At 43.1% G+C, this 25,935-nt stretch overlaps 2 protein-coding genes and 1 long non-coding RNA gene across 3 annotated transcripts; 2 read left to right on the top strand and 1 right to left on the bottom strand.

Moving 5' to 3' along the window:
• The first annotated feature begins 824 nt into the window (after positions 1–824).
• LOC308512070 (polyadenylate-binding protein 1-like 2) lies at positions 825–1,572 on the top strand. The gene has a single exon (XM_081081864.1). It carries the CDS (start codon positions 834–836, stop codon positions 1,434–1,436), a length of 603 nt encoding a protein of 200 aa, XP_080937990.1. The 5' UTR covers positions 825–833; the 3' UTR covers positions 1,437–1,572.
• A 938-nt stretch (positions 1,573–2,510) lies between these two features.
• LOC308511198 lies at positions 2,511–3,718 on the top strand. Its single transcript, XR_013995459.1, has 2 exons — positions 2,511–2,623; positions 2,753–3,718. It is a non-coding gene; the product is annotated as an uncharacterized lncRNA (long non-coding RNA).
• Positions 3,719–23,046: 19,328 nt separating this feature from the next.
• NAP1L2 (nucleosome assembly protein 1 like 2) lies at positions 23,047–25,606 on the bottom strand. The gene has a single exon (XM_081081386.1). It carries the CDS (start codon positions 25,185–25,187, stop codon positions 23,802–23,804), a length of 1,386 nt encoding a protein of 461 aa, XP_080937512.1. The 5' UTR covers positions 25,188–25,606; the 3' UTR covers positions 23,047–23,801.
• Between the last annotated feature and the right edge of the window lie 329 nt (positions 25,607–25,935).

Below are 25,935 nucleotides of genomic sequence, written 5' to 3'. Positions count from 1 at the left end.
TCCCACCACCCGCCAGCCTGGCAGCCCCGCAGCCCCCGCACCCCCGCAGCAGCCACAGGGGGAACCAAAGAGACAGAAGCCTTCCCAGCTGCCCGGAACACAGGCGCCAACACCTCCTGCCCCTCACCACACGCTACCCGCCCGCCCGCGCGCGCCCCGCATGCTAATCCACAACTGAGCGGTGGCGGCAGCAGGAAGCTGCAAACGGCGGTGACTCGCAGAGGTGCGCTCCTGGCAGGGCTCGCCATCCCAGGCGCCTTGGTATCGCCAGACCTGCTGGCCCCCGCGTCCCCCGCCCCAGCTCTCGCTCGCGCCCCCGGCCCGGGTTCCTGCGCCCATCTGCCCTCCTGCCCTCCTGCCCTCTCCCGCCTCTCGGAGCCCCAGCTTGCGGGAAGGGAGGTCGCGGGAGCGGCCCGGCAGCACCGGCGACCGTGGCGACAGCTGCGGCAGTGGCGGCGGCGGCGGCAGCGGCTGCAGCGGCGGCGGAGGCTGCGGCGGCGACCGTGGCAGAGGCGGTGGCGGAGGCCTCCGTGGCGGAGGCGGACGCAGAGGTGGAGGCCGACGCCTCAGTGGAGGAGGCAGTAGCGGAGGCCATCCTGGGGGAGGCGGCAGCCGCCCTGGCCGGGGAGGAGGTGGAGGCCGCTCTGGAGGCAGCAGCCGTGGTGGTGGCAGAAGCCAGCGCGGCCCAAGCCGCTGCAGCAGCAGAGCCTGTGGCGCCCCCCTTGGAGGAGGAGGAGGATGCGGATGAGCGTGCAGAGGCGGCGGCGGCGGCGGCGGCTGCCACCGCAAACGCAGGGAGGGGCGGGAGTTGCGAGGAGAACCCGGACTTTCCTATGGCCTCACTGTACGTGGGAGACCTGCACCCTGAGGTGACAGAGGCAATGCTGTACGAGAAGTTCAGCCCGGCAGGACCTATCCTCTCAATCCGCATTTGCAGAGACAAGATCACCCGCCGCTCGTTGGGCTACGCATATGTCAACTACCAGCAACCGGTGGACGCCAAGCGGGCCCTGGAGACCCTGAACTTTGATGTCATCAAGGGCAGGCCAGTGCGCATCATGTGGTCCCAGCGGGACCCTTCGCTGCGCAAGAGCGGGGTGGGCAACGTCTTCATCAAGAACCTGGGCAAGGCCATCGACAACAAGGCGCTGTACAACATCTTTTCGGCGTTTGGCAACATCCTCTCTTGCAAAGTGGCCTGCGACGAAAAGGGGCCCAAGGGCTACGGTTTCGTGCACTTCCAGAAGCAGGAATCCGCCGAGCTGGCCATTGATACGATGAACGGCATGTTCCTGAACTACCGCAAAATTTTCGTTGGGAGATTCAAGTCCCATAAGGAACGAGAAGCTGAAAGAGGAGCTTGGGCCAGGCAGTCCACCAGTGCTCACGTCAAGGATTTCGAGGAAGACACCGACGAGGAGGCCACCTTCCGATGAAGACATCCCAGGAGCCAGTCATCCAGCAGAGCCAAACTTTGCCTCCCACCCGGTTTACAGCCCCCTCTCTGCCCCCCCTAACCCACCAGCAGTGTATTGTATTGAGAGTGCAGATCCCTGCTTCTCTCTCCCCCTCCTCTCTCTCTCTCCCTCTCTCTTCTCTCTCTCCTTCTGTCCTGTCTCTCCCTCTCCCTCTCTCCTGTCTCTCTCTTCCTCTCCCTCTCTCTTCTCCCCCATCTCCTCTCTCTCTCCCTCTCCCTCTCTCTTCTCCCCCCATGTCCTCTCTCCCTCCCTCTCCTCTCTTTCTCCCTCTCTCTCCCTCCCTGTCCTCTCTCTCTCCCTCTCTCTCCTGTCTCTCCCTCTTCCTCTCTCCTGTCTCTCCCTCTCCCCATCTCTCTCCCTCTCCCTCCCTCTCTCCCTCCCTGTCATCTCTCCCTCCCTCTCTCATCTCTCTCTTCCTCTCTCCCTCTCCCCTCTCTCTCTCCTTCTCTCCTCTCTCTCCCTCTGTCCTCTCTCTCTCCATCTCTTCTTCTCTTCTCTCTCTCCCTCTCCCCTCTCTCTCTCCCTCTCACCTTTCTCTTCCCCCTCTCTTCTCTCTCCTCTCCCCTCTCTCTCTCCCTCTCTCCTCTCTCTCCCTCTGTCCTCTCTCTCTCCACCTCTCCTTCTCTCCTTTCTCTTTCTCCCTCTCACCTCTCTCCCCTCTCCTCTCTCTCTCCCTCTCCCTCTCTCCTTTCTCTCTCTCCCTCTCCTCTCTCTCTCCCTTTCTTTCTCTTCTCTCTCCCTCCCTCTCTCCTCTCCCTCTCTCTTTCCTTCCCTCTCTCCTCTATCTTCCTCTTTCCTCTCTCTCTCCCTCCCTCTCTCCTCTTCCTCCCACTCTCCTCTCTCTCCCCCCCTCTCTCTCCTCCCTCCCCTTTCACCCTCTCTCTTCTTCATTCTTTCCTCCCCCCCCTCCCCCACCAAGGGCATTGTGACTAATCTTGCTATCTGTGCCACTTGATAAATTAGAGGCTGCCTCTTCTCTTTGTGGTTTGGTTTTAAAAGCACTTTCTCTCTTTGTTTACTGTACAGGTGATACAATTTCATGGTAGAAACCTCAGAAAGGAGAAGGAAATCAGATGAGGGAAAACCAAGAGAGTAATGGCTCCCCATGATCCTGCTACCCAGAGACAACCACTTTTACCTTTTTGGTGTGCTGCCTTTCCAGGTTCTCTTTCTCTCTCTCCCTCCCGTTCTCACCCCCACCTCACCTTCCCTTTTCACATACTGTTATACAACGGTTCATGTATGTGGTGTTTCTTAACCTGCTTTTTTTTCAGAAACTAAAACCAAACAGAAATCAACACACTGAACGTCTTTCCATGTTATACAACAGGCTTCTGAAACTCATCTTCAGTGCCTGCAGAGTGTATCCACGCACCTTAACATTTCTGTAACCGTTCCCTCATTGTTGGACATTCAGGTGGTGCCTAGTTCTTTCCTTGTGTTTAACCCCAACACTGAGTCTCTGATGAGTGACTCCTTCCTTGTCAAGCCAAATCTCCGCTGGCATACCCTACGGTCATCTTAATTGTGGACTCGAAGGATCCACACATGGACATTTTAAAGACTTTTCCGGTGTGTTGCCAAATGGCCCCTTCATAAATATTGTACCGATTTGCATTTATGCCAGTCAGTGCAGCTAGTAAAACAGAGTATGCCCATTTCCTGGTCACTGGAATTGATATGTGTGTGTGCGTGTGCGCGCATGTACGTGCCCGTGTGTGTGTGTGTCTGTGTGCGCACGTACATGCCCGTGTGTGTGTGTGTGTGTGTGTGTGTGTGTGTGTGTGTGTGTGTTGGCCAGCTTGATGAGCTAAAAATGGCATTTTGCTGTCCTTGGTTGTTTTGCTGGATTTAAATACTGTTTGTCACTTCCTTCCCCTGTGCCTACTTCCTGCCATTTTCCCCATTGTTAAAAAATAATTCAGCTTCATTGCAGAAAAAAAGTCAGAAAGCGGACCAGGTACCAAAAACAAACTAATGTCACCAGTAATCAATCTTCATGACCACCCATACCTTCCTGAGTCATTTTCATCTGTGCCCATTGATATTTTCCAAAACTTCCTAAAACATTTTGACTGTGCTCATCTCGTATTTTTCTTATGCAAATGTCATATATGTATATAATAATGTACATAATGTTTTTATATTTGGTTTTCACACATATAGTGTTTATTTGCATATAGACACACATGCATATTCTTGAACTTCATTTTATGTCATTAAAGATACCTTTAAAATATTTTCTCTGGCTATTAGTATTCCATTTAATTGATAGTTCAGTAGACAGATAGATGCATTTACATATATACATGTCTATATATGTGTGCTTGTGTGTATGTGTGTGTGTGTGTATTTCTTTCTGCATCTAAGTTATTGGTAGTTTTTTCTTCTTCCAAACAAAGCTCACTAAGTGCATCGTACGGCACAAATCTTGCTGCCTTTCAAGGTCATTTCCTGAACTAACATTGCTAAAGAAAAATGAAAGTGTCAAAATACGGGCAGTGTGGCAGGGAAAGCAATATTAAATGGCCATCTATAATGAAAGGATGTTTATCTTTATAAGGTGGATCAGAATTTTAACTGTACCTGGTTACCTGTATTATTTTCTTCACTTGGTATTACAATTATTTCTGTATTTGATCATCATTTTATCTGGGAAACAGGAGGGTTTTTTAATATATTTTAAACATATATAAATTGTACATGATTACAATAGAAAATATTTTGAAATTGTTAGTGTAATTAAACAAAGTTAAAATCCTAATATAACTCCTAATACCAGTACTTGACAAAATACAATTTTAATAAATAGATCTACATACCTTTATATTGATTAATAAACTATGCATTGTTTCATTTCAGGGTATTTTCACTGTTACTGTTCTCTGGGACCATATTTATAAATCATTAAATATATTTTTAATTATGTTGTTTAATAATATACCATCACTAGGATGAATAATTTATATAACCAAGCTTCCTTGGAATATGTTTTAAATGGTTCTAATAATTTGTGTGTAAGATCAATTGTATAATGAAAACCTCTGTACCTAAATGTCTTGGGATATTTTATTGCTTTCTGTTACTTACTATTGTAATTGCAGGATGATAGAAATATGGACATGTCAAATATTTTTTTTGGTGTGTTGCCAAATATTTCTCAAAGTTTACATCAACCAGTAATGTAAAAGAGTACATAGATACCTGATCAGCTTTTTTAAGTTGTTCAACATATTTTTAGTACTTTTTTCCTACAAAATATTTTAAATCATTTTTAATTTTTCAATTATAGTTGATATACAATATTATATTAGTTTCAGTGATTAGACATTGTATAACTTACCAAGTGATCATTCCAATAAATCTGTACCTATCTGATGGTATCCATAGTTATTAGAATATTATTGACAATATTCCCTATGCTGTACTTTATATTCCCATGACTATTCTGTAACTATCAATTTATATTTCTTTTTTTTCTCCCACTTTTATTTATTTTATTTTATATTTTTAAAATATATTTTATTGATTTTTTTTTAATTTTTTAATTAAATCTTTATTGTTCAGATTATTACATTTGTTCCTCTTTTTTCCCCCCATAACTCCCCTCCTCCCAGTTCCCGCCCCACCATCCGCCCTCACTCCCCACCCACTGTCCTCATCCATAGGTGCACGATTTTTGTCCAGTCTCTTCCCACATCTCCCACACCCCTTTCCCCCCCAAGAATAGTAAGTCCATTCCCTTTCTATGTCCCTGATTCTATTATAATCACCAGTTCATTCTGTTCATCGGATTATTTATTCACTTGATTCTTAGATTCACTTGTTGATAGATGCATATTTGTTGTTCATAATTTGTATCTTTACCTTTTTCTTCCTCTTCCTCTTCTTAAAGGATACCTTTCAGCATTTCATATAATCCTGGTTTGGTGGTGATGAACTCCTTTAGCTTTTCCTTATCTGTGAAGCTCTTTATCTGACCTTCAATTCTGAATGATAGCTTTGCTGGATAAAGTAATCTTGGTTGTAGGTTCTTGGTATTCATCACTTTGAATATTTCTTGCCACTCCCTTCTGGCCTGCAAAGTTTCTGTTGAGAAATCAGCTGACAGTCGTATGGGTATTCCCTTGTAGGTAACTGAGTTTCTTTCTCTTGCTGTTTTTAAGATTCTCTCTTTATCTTTTGCTCTTGGCATTTTAATTATGATGTGTCTTGGTGTGGTCCTCTTTGGATTCCTTTTGTTTGGGGTTCTCCGCGCTTCTTGGACCTGTAAGTCCATTTCTTTCACCAGGTGAGGGAAGTTTTCTGTCATTATTTCTTCAAATAGGTTTTCAATATCTTGCTCTCTCTCATCTTCTGGCACCCCTATAATTCTGATGTTGGTACGCCTGAAGCTGTCCCAGAGGCTCCTTACACTATCCTCGCATTTTTGGATTCTTTTTTCATTTTGCTTTTCCGGTTGGGTGTTTTTTGCTTCCTTGCATTTCAAATCATTGACTTGATTCTTGCGATCATCTAGTCTGCTGTTGGGAGTCTGTATAATATTCTTTATTTCAGTCAGTGTATGCTTAATTTCTAGTTGGTTCCCCAATATAAGATCGAGGGTCTCATTAGTTTTCTTGTAGATCTCATTAAGTTTATCGGCGGCTTCTAAACAGTTCTTGAGAGACCTTAAAAGTGTGGTTCTGAACTCTAGATCTTCCATTGACAATTTTGTCCTGTTTCTTTGTCTCCGCACTTTGTTATGCTTCCTTGGTGCACCCCCTAGTGGTCTTTGTTTGTGGTTTTATAGTTAAATCTTGATTGTTGTAGCTAATTCCAGGGAGGGTTTGACCTCCAGGCCAAGTGGCTATGAGAATCAGCTGTGTCAGCAGTGAGAGAACTTCTGTCCTCTAGGGAGGTGCTAATCTGGCGTTTGCCTGAGGCTATCCGGCAAATGCCTCTGTGCAGGGCTTGGGAGGGGCGGGTCGCACAGGATCAACAGGGTGGGCCGGAGAGAGCAGTTATGGCGGCTCTCAGTCCTGTCCCCAGGGGCTCTGCCTCTCTGAGTCCCAGCACCCGCTGCAAACCTCGGAGAGAAAGCTGCACTCGCTCTGACCAAAGCCAGGCAGTCCCGCTTCTCCCGTTTGAGTCTGGGTCCCTAAAGACTCGCCTGTATCTGGAGCTCAGAGTCTGCGACTCCCTCCGGATTGAAAACGCCAACCGCGCCCTCCGCCGCCAGGCCGCTCCGCGCACTCCGCACCTCAGAATTTGACTTCAGCACTGCGCCTCCTCTGAGTGTCCGTATGCGTTTCTCTTTCCTCCTAGTTGTAGGACTTCCATTCAGCCAGCGTTCCAGTGGTTTTGGGTGATGTCCGTTCTGTCTTTTAGTTTCACTTTTGAAGTAGTTGTTCAAAGCAGCAAACTCCGGCGTTAACCTATGCCGCCATCTTGGTTCTCTTATATTTCTTAATACCTTCACCTTTTTCACCCATCCACCCAAACGCCCTCCCATCTGGCAACCATCAAAATATTCTCTGTATCTACGAGTCTCTTTCTGCTCTGCCTGTTCATTTATTATGATTTTAGATTCAATTTTGATAGATGTATATTTGTTGCTGTTTTACTGTTCATATATGTTATCTTTTTATTCTTCTTGTTATAGAAGATCCTTTAACAGTTTATGTAATACTGGTTTAGTGGTGATGAACTCCTTTGTCTGGGAAGCTCTTTATCCAGCTTTCAATTCTAAATTGTAACTTTGCTGGATAATCTTGGCTGTGGGTCCTTGTTTTTCGTCACTTTGAGTATTTCTTGCCATTCCCTCTGACCTGCAAAGTTTTTGCTGAGAAATCAGCTGGCAGTCTAATGAGAGCTCCCTTGTAGGTAACTCACTGCTTTTCTCTTGCTGCTTTTAAGATTATCTTTTTATCTGTAAACTTTTGCATTTTAATTATGATGTATCTTGGTGTAGGCCTCTTTGGGTTCATCTTGTTTGGGATTCTGCACTTTCTGGATTTCTATGTCTATTTCCTAGATCACGTTAGGAATGTTTACTGGCATTATTTTTTTCAAATAGGTTTTCAATTCCTTGCTCTGTCTCTTTTCCTTCTAGGATGACCATGATGTGAATGTTGGTCTGTTTGAAGTTATTCCAGGGGCTCCTTACACGGTCCTCATGTTTTAAAATTCTTTTTTTCTTTTTGCTATTCTCATTGGGTGTTTTATTGCTTCCTTATATTTTTTTTAATTAAATCTTTATTGTTCAGATTATTACATTTGTTCCTCTTTTTTCCCGCCCATAACTCCCCTCCTCCCAGTTCCCGCCCCACCCTCGGCCCTCACTCCCCACCCACTGTCCTCATCCATAGGTGCACGATTTTTGTCCAGTCTCTTCCCACATCTCCCACACCCCTTTCCCCGCCAAGAATAGTCAGTCCATTCCCTTTCTATGTCCCTGATTCTATTGTAATCACCAGTTCATTCTGTTCATCGGATTATTTATTCACTTGATTCTTAGATTCACTTGTTGATAGATGCATATTTGTTGTTCATAATTTGTATCTTTACCTTTTTCTTCCTCTTCCTCTTCTTAAAAGATACCTTTCAGCATTTCATATAATCCTGGTTTGGTGGTGATGAACTCCTTTAGCTTTTCCTTATCTGTGAAGCTCTTTATCTGACCTTCAATTCTGAATGATAGCTTTGCTGGATAAAGTAATCTTGGTTGTAGGTTCTTGGTATTCATCACTTTGAATATTTCTTGCCACTCCCTTCTGGCCTGCAAAGTTTCTGTTGAGAAATCAGCTGACAGTCGTATGGGTATTCCCTTGTAGGTAACTGAGTTTCTTTCTCTTGCTGTTTTTAAGATTCTCTCTTTATCTTTTGCTCTTGGCATTTTAATTATGATGTGTCTTGGTGTGGTCCTCTTTGGATTCCTTTTGTTTGGGGTTCTCCGCGCTTCTTGGACCTGTAAGTCCATTTCTTTCACCAGGTGGGGGAAGTTTTCTGTCATTATTTCTTCAAATAGGTTTTCAATATCTTGCTCTCTCTCATCTTCTGGCACCCCTATAATTCTGATGTTGGTACGCTTGAAGCTGTCCCAGAGGCTCCTTACACTATCCTCGTATTTTTGGATTCTTTTTTCATTTTGCTTTTCCGGTTGGGTGTTTTTTGTTTCCTTGCATTTCAAATCATTGACCTGATTCTTGCGCTCCTCTGGTCTGCTGTCGGGAGTCTGTATAATATTCGTTATTTCAGTCCGTGTATGCTTAATTTCTAGGTGGTTCCCCAATATAAGATCGAGGGTCTCATTAGTTTTCTTGTAGATCTCATTAAGTTTATCGGCGGCTTCTAAACAGTTCTTGAGAGACCTTAAAAGTGTGGTTCTGAACTCTAGATCTTCCATTGACAATTTTGTCCTGTTTCTTTGTCTCCGCACTTTGTTATGCTTCCTTGGTGCACCCCCTAGTGGTCTTTGTTCGAAGTCTTATAGTTAAATCTTGATTGTTGTAGGTAATTCCAGGGAGGGTTTGACCTCCAGGCCAAGTGGCTATGAGAATCAGCTGTGTCAGCAGTGAGAGAACTTCTGTCCTCTAGGGAGGGGCTAATCTAGCCTTTGCCTGAGGCTATCTGGCAAATGCCTCTGTGCAGGGCTTGGGCGGGGCGGGTTGCACAGGATCAACAGGGTGGGCCGGAGAGAGCAGTTATGGCGGCTCTCAGTCCTGTCCCCAGGGGCTCTGCCTCTCTGAGTCCCAGCACCCGCTGCAAAGCTCGAAGAGAAAGCTGCACTCGCTCTGACCGAAGCCAGACAGTCCCGCTTCTCCCGTTTGAGTCTGGGTCCCTAAAGACTCGCCTGTATCTGGAGCTCAGAGTCTGCGACTCCCTCCCGATTGAAAATGCCAACCGCGCACTCCGCACCTCAGAATTTGACTTCAGCACTGCGCCTCCTCTGAGTGTCCGTATGCGTTTCTCTTTCCTCCTAGTTGTAGGACTTCCACTCAGCCAGCGTTCCTGTGGTTCTGGGTGATGTCCCTTCCGTCTTTTAGTTTCACTTTTGAAGTAGTTGTTCAAAGCAGCAAACTCTGCCGTTAACCTATGCCGCCATCTTGGTTCTCAAGCTTCCTTATATTTTAAATACTGATTTGATTTTCAGGTTCATCTACTCTATTGTTGATTTCCTATAAATTATTTTTTATTTCAGTTCATGCATCTTTCATTTCTGACTGGTCCTTTTTATGCTATTGGGGTTCTTACTAAGTTCATCTACTCTTCACCTAATTTCAGAGCATCTTTATAACCAATGTTTTTTTTGTTTTTTGTTTTGTTTTTTTGTTTGTTTTGTTTTAATCCTCACCCAAGGATGTTTTTCCCATTGACTTTTTAGAGAGAGTGGAAGGGACAGGGAAAGACAGAGAGAAGCATTTATGTGAGAGAGACACATCGATTGGTTGCCTCCTACATGCCCCTGATCAGGGCCGGGAGCCTGCAACCAAGGTCCACACCCTTGACCAGAATCAAATCCGGGACCCTTCAGTCTGCAGGTAAATGCTCTATCCATTGAGCCAAACTGGCTAGGGCTATAACCTGTGTTTTTGAACTCTGCATCTAGTAGGTTGTTTGTCTCCATTTTGTTTATTTCTTTTTCTGGAGTTTAGTTCTATTCTTTTATTTGAGACATGGTTCTTTATGTCCTTATTTTGGCAGCCTCCCTATGTTTATTTCTGTGTATTAGGTAAAGCTACAATGTTGCCCGGGCTTGGTAATATGGAGTAAGGTAGTGGATGTCCTGTAGGGTCCAGTGGCACAGCCTCCCTGTTCATTTGAGATGTACACACAAGATGTGCCCCCTCTGTGTGGGCTGTCTATACTCTCCAGTTGTAGTTGAGCCTTGATTGCTGTTGGTATGTCAAAGACAGGGATTTATTCCCAGGTTTATAGGCTGCAAGGACTTTCTGTGACCACCATGGAGAATCAGTTGTGCAGGGGCCCACCCCATAGAGCAGGACTTATTTCAGCAGGTCTCTAGTGCCTAATGAGTCCACACCTTAAGTGTGTCACTTATGGTGGTGGTTGGGTGATGCGTTGATATGGTATGAAGTTGTCCACCAGGTGTGCTGGTTCTGGAGCCTCTTGGAAGGTACAGGGCAAGATAAGCCACCACTTGTGTTCTCCCTAGGTACCCCTGGCATGAGCTGCAGATGGCTGCTACTTGTGCTGGACTTGGAGGTGCCCAGGAGACACCAAGCTTTGAACCAAGGTCGACGGCCTAGGGCAGTGGTCGGCAAGCTCATTAGTCAACAGAACCAAATATCAACAGTACAACGATCGAAATTTCTTTTGAGAGCCAAATTTTTTAATCTTAAACTATATAGGTAGGTACATTGTTTTAACTTAATTAGGGTACTCCTAAGGCTTAGGAAGAGCCACACTCAAGGAGCCAAAGAGCCGCATGTGGCTTGGGAGCCGCAGTTTGCCAACCACTGGCCTAGGGCCACTTAGCCAGAGATGTGGGACTTGCAAAGGCCAGTTGCTGTTTGGTTGAGAGATTTTAGGAAAGTCCACAGCATGAGCCAAAACAGGCCATTGCTATGGTAAAGCTCCTGAAAACAGCTTGGGTGAGTTTGCAAGTTGGGTGGGGAGAGGTTGCAGGGAATCACTAGAGTGGGATGAACAGTGATAAACTGATGGAGACTCAGCTATGTCATCCATCTGCTGGCTCTGTGAGGCAAGGGCTCAGAAAGGGAACAATAGCCTCTGTCAGCACTTCTGTCTGGATGAAAGCTGCCCCTCCAGTTCTCTCCCTGATGCTAGATAATCCAGTTACTCTCTGTATGTTCCTGTTGCTTTTTGAGCTGCTATCCCAGCACTGGAACTCAGAGGGACTAAGTCCAAGTAAGTCCATGTATGAGCCCTTTAAGAGAACTCCAGCAGCCCTCTGTCTCACTCAACCACAATCCCCACCGGTTTTCCCAGCCAGAAGTTATGGGAACTTCTCTTTCTGGCAATGGAACCCTGGGATGGGAAGCCTAGTGTGGAGCTGTGTTTCCTCGCTCCTAAGAGGGGACCTCCACAACTGAGTATGCCTCCTGATTTTTATCTGGCACACATGGGTCTGGGACAAACCCTTTCAAAATTTCTACTCCTCCTACCAGTCTCTATGTGGCTTCCTTTTTTGTTTCCTTAGTTATAGGACTTCTTTTCAGCCAGATTTAAGGTGGTTCTGAATGATGGTTGTTCTGTAGTTTAGTTGTAATTTTGATGTGGTTGTGGGAGGATACAAGGACCACATTTACCAGAAGTCTCTTAGTCAACATATTTTTTAAGTTTTGTGAAATTTAAATGGCTTGCGCATTTTTCTTTTGCTTCACTTTACAAATACATTTATTTTCTTAATAATGAGATCAAACACATTAAGATATAGATAAAAACCACTTCAGACATAATATTTTCTATACTTTTACAAGCTTTCACTATTCATCAATAAGCATTTAAGACAATAATAGAATCATACTAAATATATTTTATCCCATAATTTGCTTTTCAGCATATGTTAAACATACCTAAAACATCTATGTCTATCATTTTTCTTCTACAACTCACCATCATTGCATAGAATGAGAATCTTCTTATAGAGTGTCCTCATTTTAGATATTAAAGTAGTTCCTATGTTTTTCCCCCATTAAACTGAACTCTATGGTAAATAATTTTACATTTGAATTGTTTTTCCCCCAGGGAAAAGCATTTAATATTTCTTATTCTAGCACAGGCTGTGAATTAAAACTTACGTATTAAGATAGGGTTCAGAAATGGTGATTTTAAAAGAAGAAGAAAGACCATCTTTAAGGAACCACTTAGAATGAAGACATTTTTACAAACTCTACAAAGTAAAGTAAACAAAATCTCTGCATTGGTAGAAGAAACAAGTTCATGTATGCTACTTAAGACTATTATACAGACCTTACTTTTAGGTCAAGGTAGAAGTGTTATCCCTGTAATTAAGGACAGAGGGTATAAATAGGATATTACATTATCTTCTAATTAAGCTCTGCTTCCAGCCTCAATCACTCCTAATATTCCTTCTACATTACAGCTATAAAAAGCATCTAAAACATTATAAGTTTTCATGAAATTTGTCAGTGGTATTATTTTACCTTCAATATGAAGTAGACAATCTATGGCTTGAAATTCAGGGCCTTTTATTATTGAGCACTTGATGACCTTTCCAGCCTTATTTCTAACCCCCTAGTCCCGTGGTTGGCAAACTGCGGCTCGCGAGCCACATGCGGCTCTTTGGCCCCTTGAGTGTGGCTCTTCCACAAAATACCACGTGCGGGCGCACATGTACAGTGCTATTGAAACTTCGTGGCCCATGCGCAGAAGTTGGTATTTTGTGGAAGAGCCACACTCAAAGGGCCAAAGAGCAGCATGTGGCTCGCGAGCCATAGTTTGCCAACCACTGCTCTAGAAAAAAATACAGAGGGTGATGCTCTTTAAATATCTAGGAATGGTAATTAAAAATCAATGTATTAGGCCTTAAAACGTAGAAATATAAGAAGACTGCCTTAAGACCTTAAAAATGACTTTTAAAAATTATTAGAGGACATTAATTAGTTAAGACCTTATCTAAAAATCTCTACAGGAGAAATGACAAATTTATTCAATATACTTAGGGATCCTACGAAAGCTTTTATTAAGTACTAGAGGCCCAGAGCATGAAATTTGTCACTGGAGGGGGGGTCCCTCAGCCTGGCCTGCACCCTGTCGCAGTCTGGGAGCCCTTGGGGGATGTCTGACTGATGGCTTAGGCCCCCTCTGCTCTAAGCCATAAGTCAGACATCCTTAGCGCTGCCACGGAGGCATGAGAGGCTCCCACCACCGCCACTGTGCTCACCAGCCATGAGCCTGGCTTCTAGCTAAACAGTGCTCCCCTTGTGGGAGCACATTGACAAACAGGAGGCAGCTCCTGCATTGGGAGTTTGCCCCCTGGTAGTCAGTGTGTGTCACAGCAACCAGTCATTCTGCCATTCAGTCAATTTGCATATTAGCCTTTTATTATATAGGATATGTAAAGACCTACAGAATCATTTTCTAATTTTATGGCTTGCATGTAACAGCAGTTTGCGACCATCTAAAAAATACATATATGAATGCCAAGCAGTTTGGGGCCATCTGGTAAATCCTATCTTCCCTAAACCAAGGACACTTAAAAGTAAATAATTTGCATTTTGCCTCCCTAAACAAAGCTTATGTCAATATACTCAAAAAGACTGATAGCAGAAATCCAATTAGTGTCATTTACTGTCCACACCCAAGGACAAATGAAGTTAGAAAATAAACCTTATTTCAGACTAATTTAAATTGGCAAATTATCTTATTTTAAGTGAATATTCAGGGGAACTTAGTGGTCACCTACCAAAAAACAAATTACTACAATTTTTATATTACACCCCTATTATTATACCAAAAAATACTAGGCAGGAATCTATTCTTAGAGCATTAACTGTTTTTACTGATGGTTCATCTAATGGTAAAGCTGCTTATCATGCAATGAAATCAGACCGAGTCATCCAGATCAATCATACTTCTGTGCAAAGAATTGAATTAGAAGCCATCAAGGCTGCATTGCGGGATTTCCAAGAGTCTCTTAATATTATTTCTAATTCTGCCTATGCTGCTAGCCTGGTAAATAGAATTAAGACTACTCAATTAAAATGGCTCAATGACCAAAGTCCTTTTATGCTATTTAAGCAGATGTCATTTCCAGCAATTTTGTAAAAATGGAAAATTCAGCACATTACGGAAATACCATATAATTCCCAAGGAAAGGCAATTATAGAATGCCAACATCAGTGGCTAAAATTCCAACTTGAAAAACAAAAAGGGGGAATAGTGGAGAAATCTCCTGTAAGTAAACTACACCAAGCCTTAATTACTTCAAATTTTTTCACTTGTAACACTGATGGCAAGACACCCATGGAATTACATTGGTGTCAAAATAAGCCAAAGGAAAATGGTCTGGTTAAATGGAAAGATCCAAAGTCTGGTTTATGGAAGGGCCTGACCCCTTGTTAACCTTTGGTCAAGGATATGCTTGTGTATTTCCAGAAAACTCCTACAAGCCCATGCAGATTTCTGCAAGGAACATTCAAGAGGGATCCGAGAGAGGAACTGACTAGACACCCTGTACTTGCAGCTGCAGACAATCTACTACTCCAGCCACAGATAGCAGTAGCCCCAAGCAACATGCTGAAGATAAGAAATGGGAGGAGAATGAGACAGAGGAGAAACAGTCCAGAGATGACCTGGGATGGTGAAGAAGCCTTGCCATGCTAGCAGTCACCAGTTGTATGATGATGCAGTTTGCCATGGACAAAGCCAAAGATGGTCATTGCCCACCGTTTGTCCACCATCCAGAACTCGAATATCATTGCTGTCATGTCACAAGGGACAGTGATTAAGAAGGGGACCCATAAAGCACTGATGGCCCAGAAAGGAACCTACTGCAAACTAGTTCCTTTGATGCCTGGCAGCAATTTAAAAAGGACATGAAAGAACTCAATCCTTTTCATTTGATCTCCCTACATTTGGCTCTTAGCATAACCACGATTGTCTGTCTCATTCTTGTTCTTATCTGTTTAATTCTAGTCTGCAGATGCGGAATGAAAAGTCTTAAAATGACTCAAGCCCTGCAGGTGGCATACACCTTTCTAGACTTATTAAGAAAACAAAAAGGGTAAAATGCTGGAGGCAAAGACCAACAGTAGTTAGCATATTAATGCCAAAAATCCCACTGGAAGGCCAATGGACTTTTACATTCAGCAGAGCTGATAATCAGCATAATATTGTCCTGCTGTTGACCAAACTGCTCAAGGCAATCCCCTAACCTGATAATCCTTTTACTGTTGCCAAACTTTACCTTTGATATGCCTGTTTGCATTCCTAAAGGGAAAATGTGTATTCAAGTGAATAAAAAGCAGACTGGACCCAGTTTTCAGAGAGCTTCTCCACTAGAGGGAAGTTTTCTGCCTGCCCCCCCCCCCCATGCCTTCTAAATTCATATTTCTTTTCTAGTGTTTCATTTGTGTGTGGCTCCTTCTTCAGATCCTGAACCCTTGCTGCAAATGAATGCAGCAGAACCAGCTCTTGTTTCATTGATTTTTTTTGTATTGTTTTTCTTTAGTCTCTATGTCATTTATTTCTTCTCTAATCTTTATTATTTCCTTCCTTTAATCTCTCCAAAAGATAGTATAATATTTCTACAGACTTTGATCATTTTCCTATCAGTAAAGCCTTCCTCTTCCCGAAAGTCTTCCTTCACTCTTTTTGGAAATTTTCTGTGGCACAGAAGGGCTCCCCAACTCCTACTCCCTGAGATTTCCTCCTCACCTCGTCTATCTCTCTCTCTCCCTCTGCCTCTGCCCGGCGCTCGTGGAACTCAATATTCTTGAATATGTATATACAGTAGGTCCTCAGGTTACATTGGAGATCCGTTCTTACAGTGTGACATAACGCAATTTTCGCCGTAAGTCGGTACCCACCTACATAAGCACCTACGTCACTCACATGGAGCACATACACAGCAGTAATGAAGTGAAACAGTAAAAAAAAAATTTCAAAGAAAGATAACAATTCCTGACCTTTACTTGTGGTAAATAATAAAAAACATTAAGCACATATGTACATACGTCAAAATGATGGAACTTTTTTTTATAAATAAATGGGAGATGGTGACGTAACCATGAAACAACATACGTCGAGTCCGACATAACCCGAGGACTGCCTGTACCATATGATTTCACTTATATGTGGAATATGAAGCAAAACAAAAACAGACTTATTGAAACAGGAATAAAACTCATGGTTTCCAGAGTAGACAAGAGTTTGGAGGATGGTGGAAAAAGGTGAAAGGGAATATGGCCAATAATATTGTGATCAGTTTTCCCAGTGATGGATGATTATTAGACTTAGTGTGGTGATCACATTTTGATTTATAAATGTCCAATCACTATATTCCATGCCTGAAACTAATTTGTATACCAATTATGCTTAAATAAAACTAGTAATGAAAGGCTTAAAAAAACACACATCTCATTTAAAATAGACTAAGGCAGAAGGCTCAAATAATATACGAAGTGAGCTCACATGAACACACACACACACAGGCTAAAGAAGAGGCTTATATTAGGGGCCTCTGCTGATTAACCTTGCCTCCCTTTCATCCCAACCCCTACTTAGCATCCGCACAAGCCCCAGGAGAGAAGTTTTACAAGGGCTGGGGTCCTTTATGATGAGTGACACCCCCACCCCATGCACTCCCATCCCACTTCACCTCTTCCATCTCATGAGTGAGCACATGCAAACAGATACACACACAGAGAGAACCAGTAGGAGTATGGAAGTGTGTGCACATGCAGAATGGGGGTTAGTGGAGTTTTTATGGTCTTTAATCACCTTGGGAATAGATCAACACATAGATCATTTATGTGGTTTTAAAAAGCAGGTGTCATCTAATGTTAGACATTCTTTTGTCTTTTACTTTTAAAAACTATATTATTGAGCAAAGAATTCAGAGAAAATACATTTCTGAAATGTGTTCCATAGAAAATTATTCTTTATACATCTTTGTTTTCAATTAATTTTTAGAGAGAGAGAGGGAGGGAAAGAGAAACATCGATGTGAGATAGAAACATCAATTGGTTGCCTCCCATGTGAGCCTCAAACCTGCAACCTGGGTATGTACCCTGACTGGGAGTCAAACTGCCACCTTTTGGTGTATGGCCACCCAGCTGGGACTATATTTCTTTTATTTTTTAAAATATATTATTTTTATTGATTTCAGTGACGAAGGGAGAGGGAGAGATAGAAACATCAATGATGAGAAAGAATAATTGATCAGCTGCCTCCCGCACGCCCCCTACTGGGGATCGAGCCACAATCCTAGCATGCGCCCTGACCAGGAATTAAACTGTGACCTCCTGGTTCATAGGTTGATGCTCAACCACTTACCCACACCGGCCGGACTATATTTTAAAAGATTCTCTGCTTTAAAATAATCAGCTATATGTTGCATATATCTGTGTAGTAAAAAATCAAATCTGCTATGTACCTATGGATGATATATAATTTCATGTGATTTTAGTTTCTGGTTTGACAGTTCCCAGTTTCCAAATATTTTAATTTAATGATGCATTTATTGGCCAGTGATCAAATGGCCTATGATAAGTGTTGAGTTTGGTGTACACAGCTATAAGGCTACTGAATGTATTGGGAAGGTGAGGAAGTAACACTATAGTTAGTCATTATATTTTCCTCTTCATTAACCAGGCTTGTCAGTAAGTTAAGTACTGCACCTAAACTTGCCACTTAGCCCTTCTAAATATTAGCAAAACTCTTGGGGAGTCTGTTATTAAAATAGAAAGTATAAGCTTTCAGTTTTTGTTATTAATAATTTAATAAGAATTTACTGTAGTCTTTTTTATACTTCACAGTTTTGAGTATTTTACAGATATAAACTTAATAATAAAAATAATAAAGATAGATACACCTATCAGCATATATGTGCTACGCGTATTTAAAAGCACTTTAGCCGAAACCGGTTTGGCTCAGTGGATAGAGCGTCGGCCTGCAGACTGAAAGGTCCCAGGTTCGATTCCGGTCAAGGGCATGTACCTGGGTTGCGGGTACATCCCCAGTGGGAGATGTGCAGGAGGCAGCTGATCGATGTTTCTCTCTCATCGATGTTTCTAACTCTCTATCTCTCTCCCTTCCTCTCTGTAAAAAATCAATAAAATATAAAAAAATAAATAAAAATAAAAGCACTTTATATAAATCAATTTGCTCTTCAAAATAATCTATGATGTAGTTCACAATAATTATCCTATCTTTCAAGATATGAAAACTGAGACACATAAAGTGACTTGCACAAGGTCACCCAACTAATAAATTAAAGAATTGGAATTTGAATCCAAGCAGCCTGGCTTCAAAGACTGATCTCTATGCCATCTGATATATAATACTAAATACTGTAATTTGCACTATAAATTATGTGCCCCAAAATAGAATTTTATTATATTTACTATATTCCTTAAAAATACCAAAACTCTAACAAGGCCCAATAGTCACCTCAAAACTCCTCCAGGACTGTATGAATTATGTTTTTAAGAACAGTTGCAAAAAGAATTAGGGTAAAATTCTATTTTTAGTTATATTTGTGTCCTGAAACCTAGTACAGGCCTCTCTGGAATGTGGGCTAAAGCTAATGGCTACTCTCAAGGCCTAAAGGGCCTTTACACCAGTCTAAACCCAAATCAAATGTACTGTCATCACACCACAAGCTATTGGAAAATTGACAGTCTCAAATTACCTCTTTGAGAAGGGGTAAAAGAGAAAGAAATATAAAAAGCAGTCCCTGACATTAGGCCTGATATTCACAGCTAGGCTATGTTATTCTCTTATTGGACATAAACCATCTCACAGAACAGCCTCAGACCAGGTTACTCTAGGACTACAATTAAATGTGACAAAGCAAAGCCACTTAATTTTGCCTAAGCGTAGACAAAAACAAGGTCACTGTGCCAACCAAAAAATACCAAATCCTTGCCATTCTAGCTAAAATGAGTGGCTACAACCTTTTCACCAATTACAGACTTATTCTTGTTCTAGTCTTTCCTCCCTATAAAGATTTATTGAGCTGCTAATTCTAAAATTTTTCCTACAATGTAGAGTAAACTTCCACTGTTAGACCCTCCATGAAATCACACAACCAAAGCCCAAATCCTGCAATGTAATTTTTAACACCCACTTATGGATAACGTACAATAGCTCCCCATGATGTGTGTTCTGCCTCACAGCAGTAATGAATGCATCCAACTTTTTCAACTATGGGTATGTCCCTCATGGTCTTTGGCCGGAGGCCATTGACATGAGAGATATAGCAAAGGGGATGGCTGCCCTTATAGAAAGCCCAGAAGCAATTTTACTGCTCTACCTCATGAAGGCAAGAGAAAGGGACAGGAGGGACTTCAAGGTGCCTGATTCTCCTCTGTGAAACAGCAGAAAAGATACACCCATGTTCCTGACTTTTTAATGCACAATAAAAGTAAACACAATTAAAGGAGGCTTAATCTTTCTGTGTGTGAAGGGTTTGGGGGAAGTCAGGAATTTAATAGAGGTTGAGATTAACATTGATGAAAACTGTGAAAAGGTCTATATTTGTCAAGTAAATATGGGAAGTTTCCATATTTAGGTTCCCCTATAATATTAACTTGTCTCTATTTCCCTATACACTGTCAACTATTGCAACCCCAGGGAAAAGCAAGTGAGCATCTACTATTGTACCTGGGAGAAAGATACGATATTATGTCCAAACAAGAAGAGGAAAATTCCCATGCCTTCCTGCTCAGTTGACTATAGAGAGATGAGACAGAGTGAGAAATACAGGCAGTGTTATAAAACTTACCTCTTTGAGCCAAAATCTGAGGGAATGAGTATGTTCAATAGTGGAAAAATAACTCACAAGCAGAAGAGCTTTTGTTCTACTTAAATTTTATAATTCTGTGGGATCACATTACAACCACCTGGGATGTAGAGTGGATAGGCAGCCATAACAAGACAGAGTTATCACTTCCTACTCACTCTCAGCATTCACAAGGTATGGAAGAGATTAAGAAGTTCCTTGTTGGATTAAGAAGTACAGATTGGTAGTTACAAAATAGTAATTGGGATGTAAAGTATAGCATAGGGAATATAGTCAATAATATTGTAATAACTATGTATGGTGCCACATGGGTACTGAAAATACTGGGGGGGGGGAGAAATGTTGTAAAGTATGATTATCTAACCACTATACTTTACATCAGAAGCTAATCTACACTAATAAAAGAGAAACATGGAAATTGGTGTACGACCGCTACCCTTCCCATTGGCTAATCAGGGAAATATGCAAATTAACTGTCAGCCAAGATGGCCGCCGGCAGCCAGGCAGCTTGAAACTAGCATGAGGCTTGCTTGCTTCAGTGACGGAGGACTCCAACGTTCCCCGCCTGCCGCTGCAGGCCTCTGAGCCTGCAGTTTCAAACATTGTAACAAATACAGACGCTAAACAAAACTCCAGAAACCAGCTTTCAGCCATCTGGGATCTCAGAGCTGGAGTTGATACAGAGTTTCGAGAACCGAAACAAACCAGATACCTGCCTTCAGGAGCGGAGGCCTAAGAGCTGGAGCCTCAGAGCTAAAGCTGGCCCAGAATAAAAAAAGAAAAAGAAAAAAAGGAGCAGTTGGGAGCTTCAGTACGCCTGAAAACAGCCCTCAGCCCCTCACCCAGACTGGCCAGGCACCCCAGTGGGGACCCCCACCCTGATCCAGGACACCCTTCAGGGCAAACCAGCCGGCCCCCACCCGTGCACCAGGCCTCTATTCTATATAGTAAAAGGGTAATATGCCTCCCAGCACCGGGATCAGCGGAGCCACGAGGACTCCTGGCACTGAGATCAGCGTGACAGGGGGCAGCGCCCAAACCCCCTGATCACCCTGCGGCTCTGTGTGTGACAGGGAGTGGGGCCACAACCTCCCTATCTGCCCTGCTCTGTTCGTGACAGGGGAAGGCGCCCCAACCCCCTGATAGGCCCTTCTCTGTGGGTGATAGAGGGCGGCGCCCCAACCCCACCCCCCCAACACCATGGGCCCTGCTCTGTGTGTGATGGGATAGAGCCATAACCTCCCCATCGGCCCTGCCCTGAGTGTGACAGTGGTGGCGCCCCAACCCCCTGATTGGCCCTGCTCTGTGGGTGATAGAGGGCAGTGCCCCAACCCCCTGATCCGCCCTGCTCTGTGTGTGACAGGGGGCGGTGTGCCAACTCCCCTATAGGCCCTACTCTGTAAGTGACAGCGGGGAGCTCCTCAACCCCCTGATGGGCCCTGCTCTGTGCATGACAGGGGGGAGCTCCCCAACCCCCTGATGGGCCCTGCTCTGTGCGTGACGGGGGGGGGGGGGTAAGGGGGGGAGGAGCGCCCCAACCCCCTGATTGGCCCTGCTCTGAGCGTGATAGGGGGTGGCGCCACAACCTCCCCATCGACTCTGCCTTGAGTGTGACAGGGGACGGTGCCCCAACCCCCCAATCGGCCCTACCCTGAGCGTGACTGAGGTTGGCATCGTAACCTCCGGATCCGCCCTGCTCTGTGCATGACAGGGGGTGGCGCCCCAACTCCCCAGTTGGCCCTGCTCTGAGCCCAACCAGGGGTTACCTAGGGACTGGGCCTGCCCTCTGCCACCCGGGAGCGGGCCTAAGCCAGCAGGTCGTTATCTCCCAAGGGGTCCCAGACTGCGAGAGGGCACAGGCCGGGCTGAGGGACCCCCCCCCCGCCCCCCTGAGTGCACAAATTTTTGTGCACCGGGCCTCTAGTAACTAATATAATATTGAATGTCAACTGTAATTGAAAAAGTAAAAGAGAAAAATTTATTAATAATCTCTCTCTCTCTCTCTCTCTCTCTCTCTCTCTCTCTCTCTCTCTCTCTCTCTGTTGTCCCAGTGGGATAGATGTGACTTTCATAGAGTCTGCCAAAGGGGAAAGCCAAATCTCTGGGTTTCCATACCTGAAGAAGGCAAAGTAGGCTTTGAGACGAAGTCAGCTCTCTGACCAACCACATCTCACTGACCCCAGTCAGTGTATGCTCCCCACCCAAGACATAAAGCAATATAAGCCCCTATACATCCAGATAACATTGTGGAAGGGTAGGTAAATCTGAAATATTGAATAACACACAGAACCTTGTTGTTTTATACAGAATATTTAAACTACTAAATAGTAATGAGTTTACTGAATTGGTTAAATTTGCAATTTTTGTTTCCCTGCAACCCTGGGCAGTATAGGTGGTCTCAGGATTAAGACTATATCAGTTATGGTCTGGCTGGTGTGCTCAGTGGTTAGAGTGTCAACCAGCCCACCGAAGGGTCAAGGGCAGGTCTCTGGGTTGTAGATTCAATCCCTGACCTTGGTTGAGGCAACCAATCCTAATCGATGTCTCTCTCATCTCTCTCTCCTTCCCTCCCCCATCCCTTCCACTCTCTGAAAATCAATGGGAAAACATCCTCTGGTAAGGATTAACAATGAAAAAAAAGTTTAAGAAAGACTAGATCAGTTATAAACAATAAAAAGTTACACTGTCTTTGCATATCTAAGTATGGTGTTAGTAAATTTGCATACATATGTACACATAGAAAAATAATAGTAAAAAATAAATCAAAACATTAACAGTGCCTATCTTTAAGGAATGGGAATATGCATTTTAGGTGTTTTTTGTTTTGTTTTGGGGGTTTGGTTTTTTTATTGTTGAAAGTATTACATATGTCCCTCTTTTTGCCCCATTGACCCCTTCTAGCCTCCCCCTGCTCCCTCACACCCCAGGCCTTCACCACCCTATTGTCTGTGTCCATACATTATGCATATATGCATACAAGTTCTTTGGTTGATTTCTTCCCACCCACCCAGTATTTTAGTTTTAATTAAATATTTGTTGTATTTTCCAAATGTTCACCAATGAACATATTACTTTCATAACCAGAAAAAAAAGATCAGTTTTAAAACATGATACACTGAAATTTTTATTCATTTTATTTTGCAGTGAAAGAACATGAAGTCTTTTCAAAATGGTAAAGCGATCACTTTCAATGAATGATTAAATGTTGTATAAGAAAAAAATTACACACTGTAATTACAGCTTACACAATTACACAGTACAATGTGTCAATCTTTGAAAAATACTGTGATTAACATTTCACTGATAAACAATAACTTCAGTATTACTAAGTTTCATTTTTTGTTATGATTACATAATATAAGAGCCTATGAACAAGCTGTTATTAACAATAAATTTGATTTTGCCTGAAATTCTTAACCATATGCAGGCTTCTTCTTAAGCATTCAAGTTTTAAATTCTACTGCATTTTTATTGCAAAATGAAGCAGGCATGACAAAATTAAACTCACTAGCTAAAGGACTAAGAAAATAAAATTACCCAAACAACAACAGCAAAAAAATTTGGTTCTCATTTAGCAGCCTGGATAATATTCACATCAACAAATTGATAGCTACATGACTAAAGGACTTCAGAAGGATTAAAATACATTACACTATTTTAATGTCTTAAATCATTTACCACAGTATACGTTACTTGAAAGTATTCTATACTAAAATGCAAGGTCAAATGAATTAGTATTTGAACTTCTTTTATATTTCTAATATATGCTTTAACACTCTAAGAAAAATTCAGAACACAAGACTAACGGTTTTTATTTTGAGTATCTAGATCTAAGGCTGTTAATTTCAGGGCCATGTAGATCTGCCTTAGCGGTCAATGTCTTCTACCATTGCCTCAAGATTTTTGCAACAGGCTTTAACCTCCTCAATTGCAGCCATCCAACTATCATAAATAATTTTGTCATAAATTGCATCATTAACTTCCCTAATTACCCCCTCCTGCTGAGATTCAAGTACATCACCTGAGAAAAATAAAACTGATCTTGGGATTATGTAAGTACGTAAATTGTGACCAAGTAAAAAATCATCATTTCCATCCTTTCCATTTGAGCTGATTCCATAAGGAGTAAAGAAATTGAAGAATGAATCGTTGGGAAAATCTTCAGTCACAGTTCGGATTGTTCCCCAGATCCGATGTTTCTGCTTCTTCTTGATGGTTTTCAAAGTGACATTCTTTCCTTCATTCCAATCAATCTCACAGCCTGTGCAATATTCAATCGCAGTTCCCCTATAGGGATGGGGATCATAATATGCTAGTCTTGACTTCAGCACATAGGTCTTTGTCAACAGCTCATTTTTGAAATATTCATTGGGTTTGAAGTGAAATTCCAGTGTGAAACTGAGAGGCTCACCAGGATCTGAAAGCTTCACTTTAATATCTGTCAGGAGTTTCAGAATAGGCTCATCATATTTCTTAATCAAAGGAGTGAGTGTCTCAACATTTTTTAAGACAGTCAGCCAAAAATCAGGAATTCCTTGAGCATCTTCTTTATTATTCTCCCCAGTAGCCTCAATGTCATCATCATCAGCAGCAGCAGCAGCATTATTGTCATCCTCCTCCTCCACAATAGCATAATCATAATAATCTTCCTCATAACCCTCATCCATATACTCATGTACCAGACCATCTTCATTACCATACATCTCTTCCTCATCATACATCTCCTCATCATCATAGTCCTCATAGTCTGATTTATATTCACATTCCTCTTTTGTAGGCTCATAGATTGCATTGATGATCTGACGTCTTTTTTCCAACAAGGGTTGATACATTTCAGCGAACTTTCTCTCAATTTCATGAAATTCCCTCAAGAATTTGGATTCTAGATTCGCCACTCTAGTTTGAAGCTTTTTGAGGGCTAATACACGGTACTTAACTTTCATAGGCAGGCTTTCAACAAAGTCTGTATCTAAAAGATAACCGATAAGTCCTTTTGGTCGGTCTGGGTCTGAGTCCTCAGTAACTTCACCTTTTTCCCCGCCTTCCCCGGACCCGGCAGCATCTTCACATTTTTCCCCTTCTTCCTCAGGGCAAGGGGCGGCTTCTTCACCGCGCTCTCCATCATTTCCAGGCTCAGCTGCGGCATTTTCCCCGTGCTCCGGCTGTTTCCCAGGCCCCTCCACCATCACCTTATTACCAGCCTCTTCTTGACTGGATACTAAGAATTCCTTGCTGTCGGCTGACTCGGCCATTTTTCAAAGGACCGTACACGTCTAATGTGGCTACTTCCAAGATCAGGAGATCTGACCTCCGCAGGGAAAGACTCACCGAATATCAGAAGCAGCGATGCCTGTTGCAAAGGTGGAACCAGCGGTAGCGGCCGGACTGTGAAAGCGATGGTCGGTACTGCAGCCGGGATGAAGGCGGTGCTGATCTGTAAGAACTGAACCGCGGCAGCGGTGGCCTGGGCTTGGGTGCAGAGGATGGCGAGATGGGCGACGTGAACCGTCCTGCAGGACCCGGCCAGAGATGCAGAGTGTCGCAGTGGGTAGACCTCTGCAAACAGCAGCTAGTTAAAAAACCAAACCAAAACAAACAAAAAACAACAACAACAACAACAATGGTGCCGCAATATGATAACGCAGCTGTCTCTTGGCTAGATTTTCTTGGTGCCAGTAGCTTGCTGCGTCACGCCCTCCCTCCCCCACAACTCTGCTCTAATCTCATTTGCTGGGCTGTCGTAATTGACAAGCCCTGAGCCAATAAATTATTAGATCTATCAAGTTTCCAACTCCACTCACCTTCCGAGAATATGGCTGATTCATTTACCTCCTCCTCCTCCTCCTCCTCCTCCTCCTCCAACAGCCCCTCTCCCCGAGTTTTCTGGAAACCCATATTGTATTGGTTTAGCCTTTCAATTTTCAACTGTATTATACTTTTATAATTTCAAAAGATTGAAGAGAAAATTGTAACTAAAAGAAGGTGAAGGAATTAAGCAAA

The sequence above is a fragment of the Myotis nattereri genome, assembly GCF_964212035.1.
Source record: "Myotis nattereri genome assembly, chromosome: X".
NCBI classification, from domain to species: Eukaryota; Metazoa; Chordata; class Mammalia; order Chiroptera; family Vespertilionidae; genus Myotis; species Myotis nattereri.
Note: the sequence above shows the minus strand (reverse complement) of the source record. Positions and strands in the feature narration are given on the sequence as shown.

What these genes read in the sequence shown, in the direction of transcription:
- LOC308512070 (XM_081081864.1), top strand. Translation starts at nt 834, where the DNA reads ATGGCCTCACTGTACGTGGGAGACCTGCACCCTGAGGTGACAGAGGCA.
- NAP1L2 (XM_081081386.1), bottom strand. Translation starts at nt 25,187, where the DNA reads ATGGCCGAGTCAGCCGACAGCAAGGAATTCTTAGTATCCAGTCAAGAA.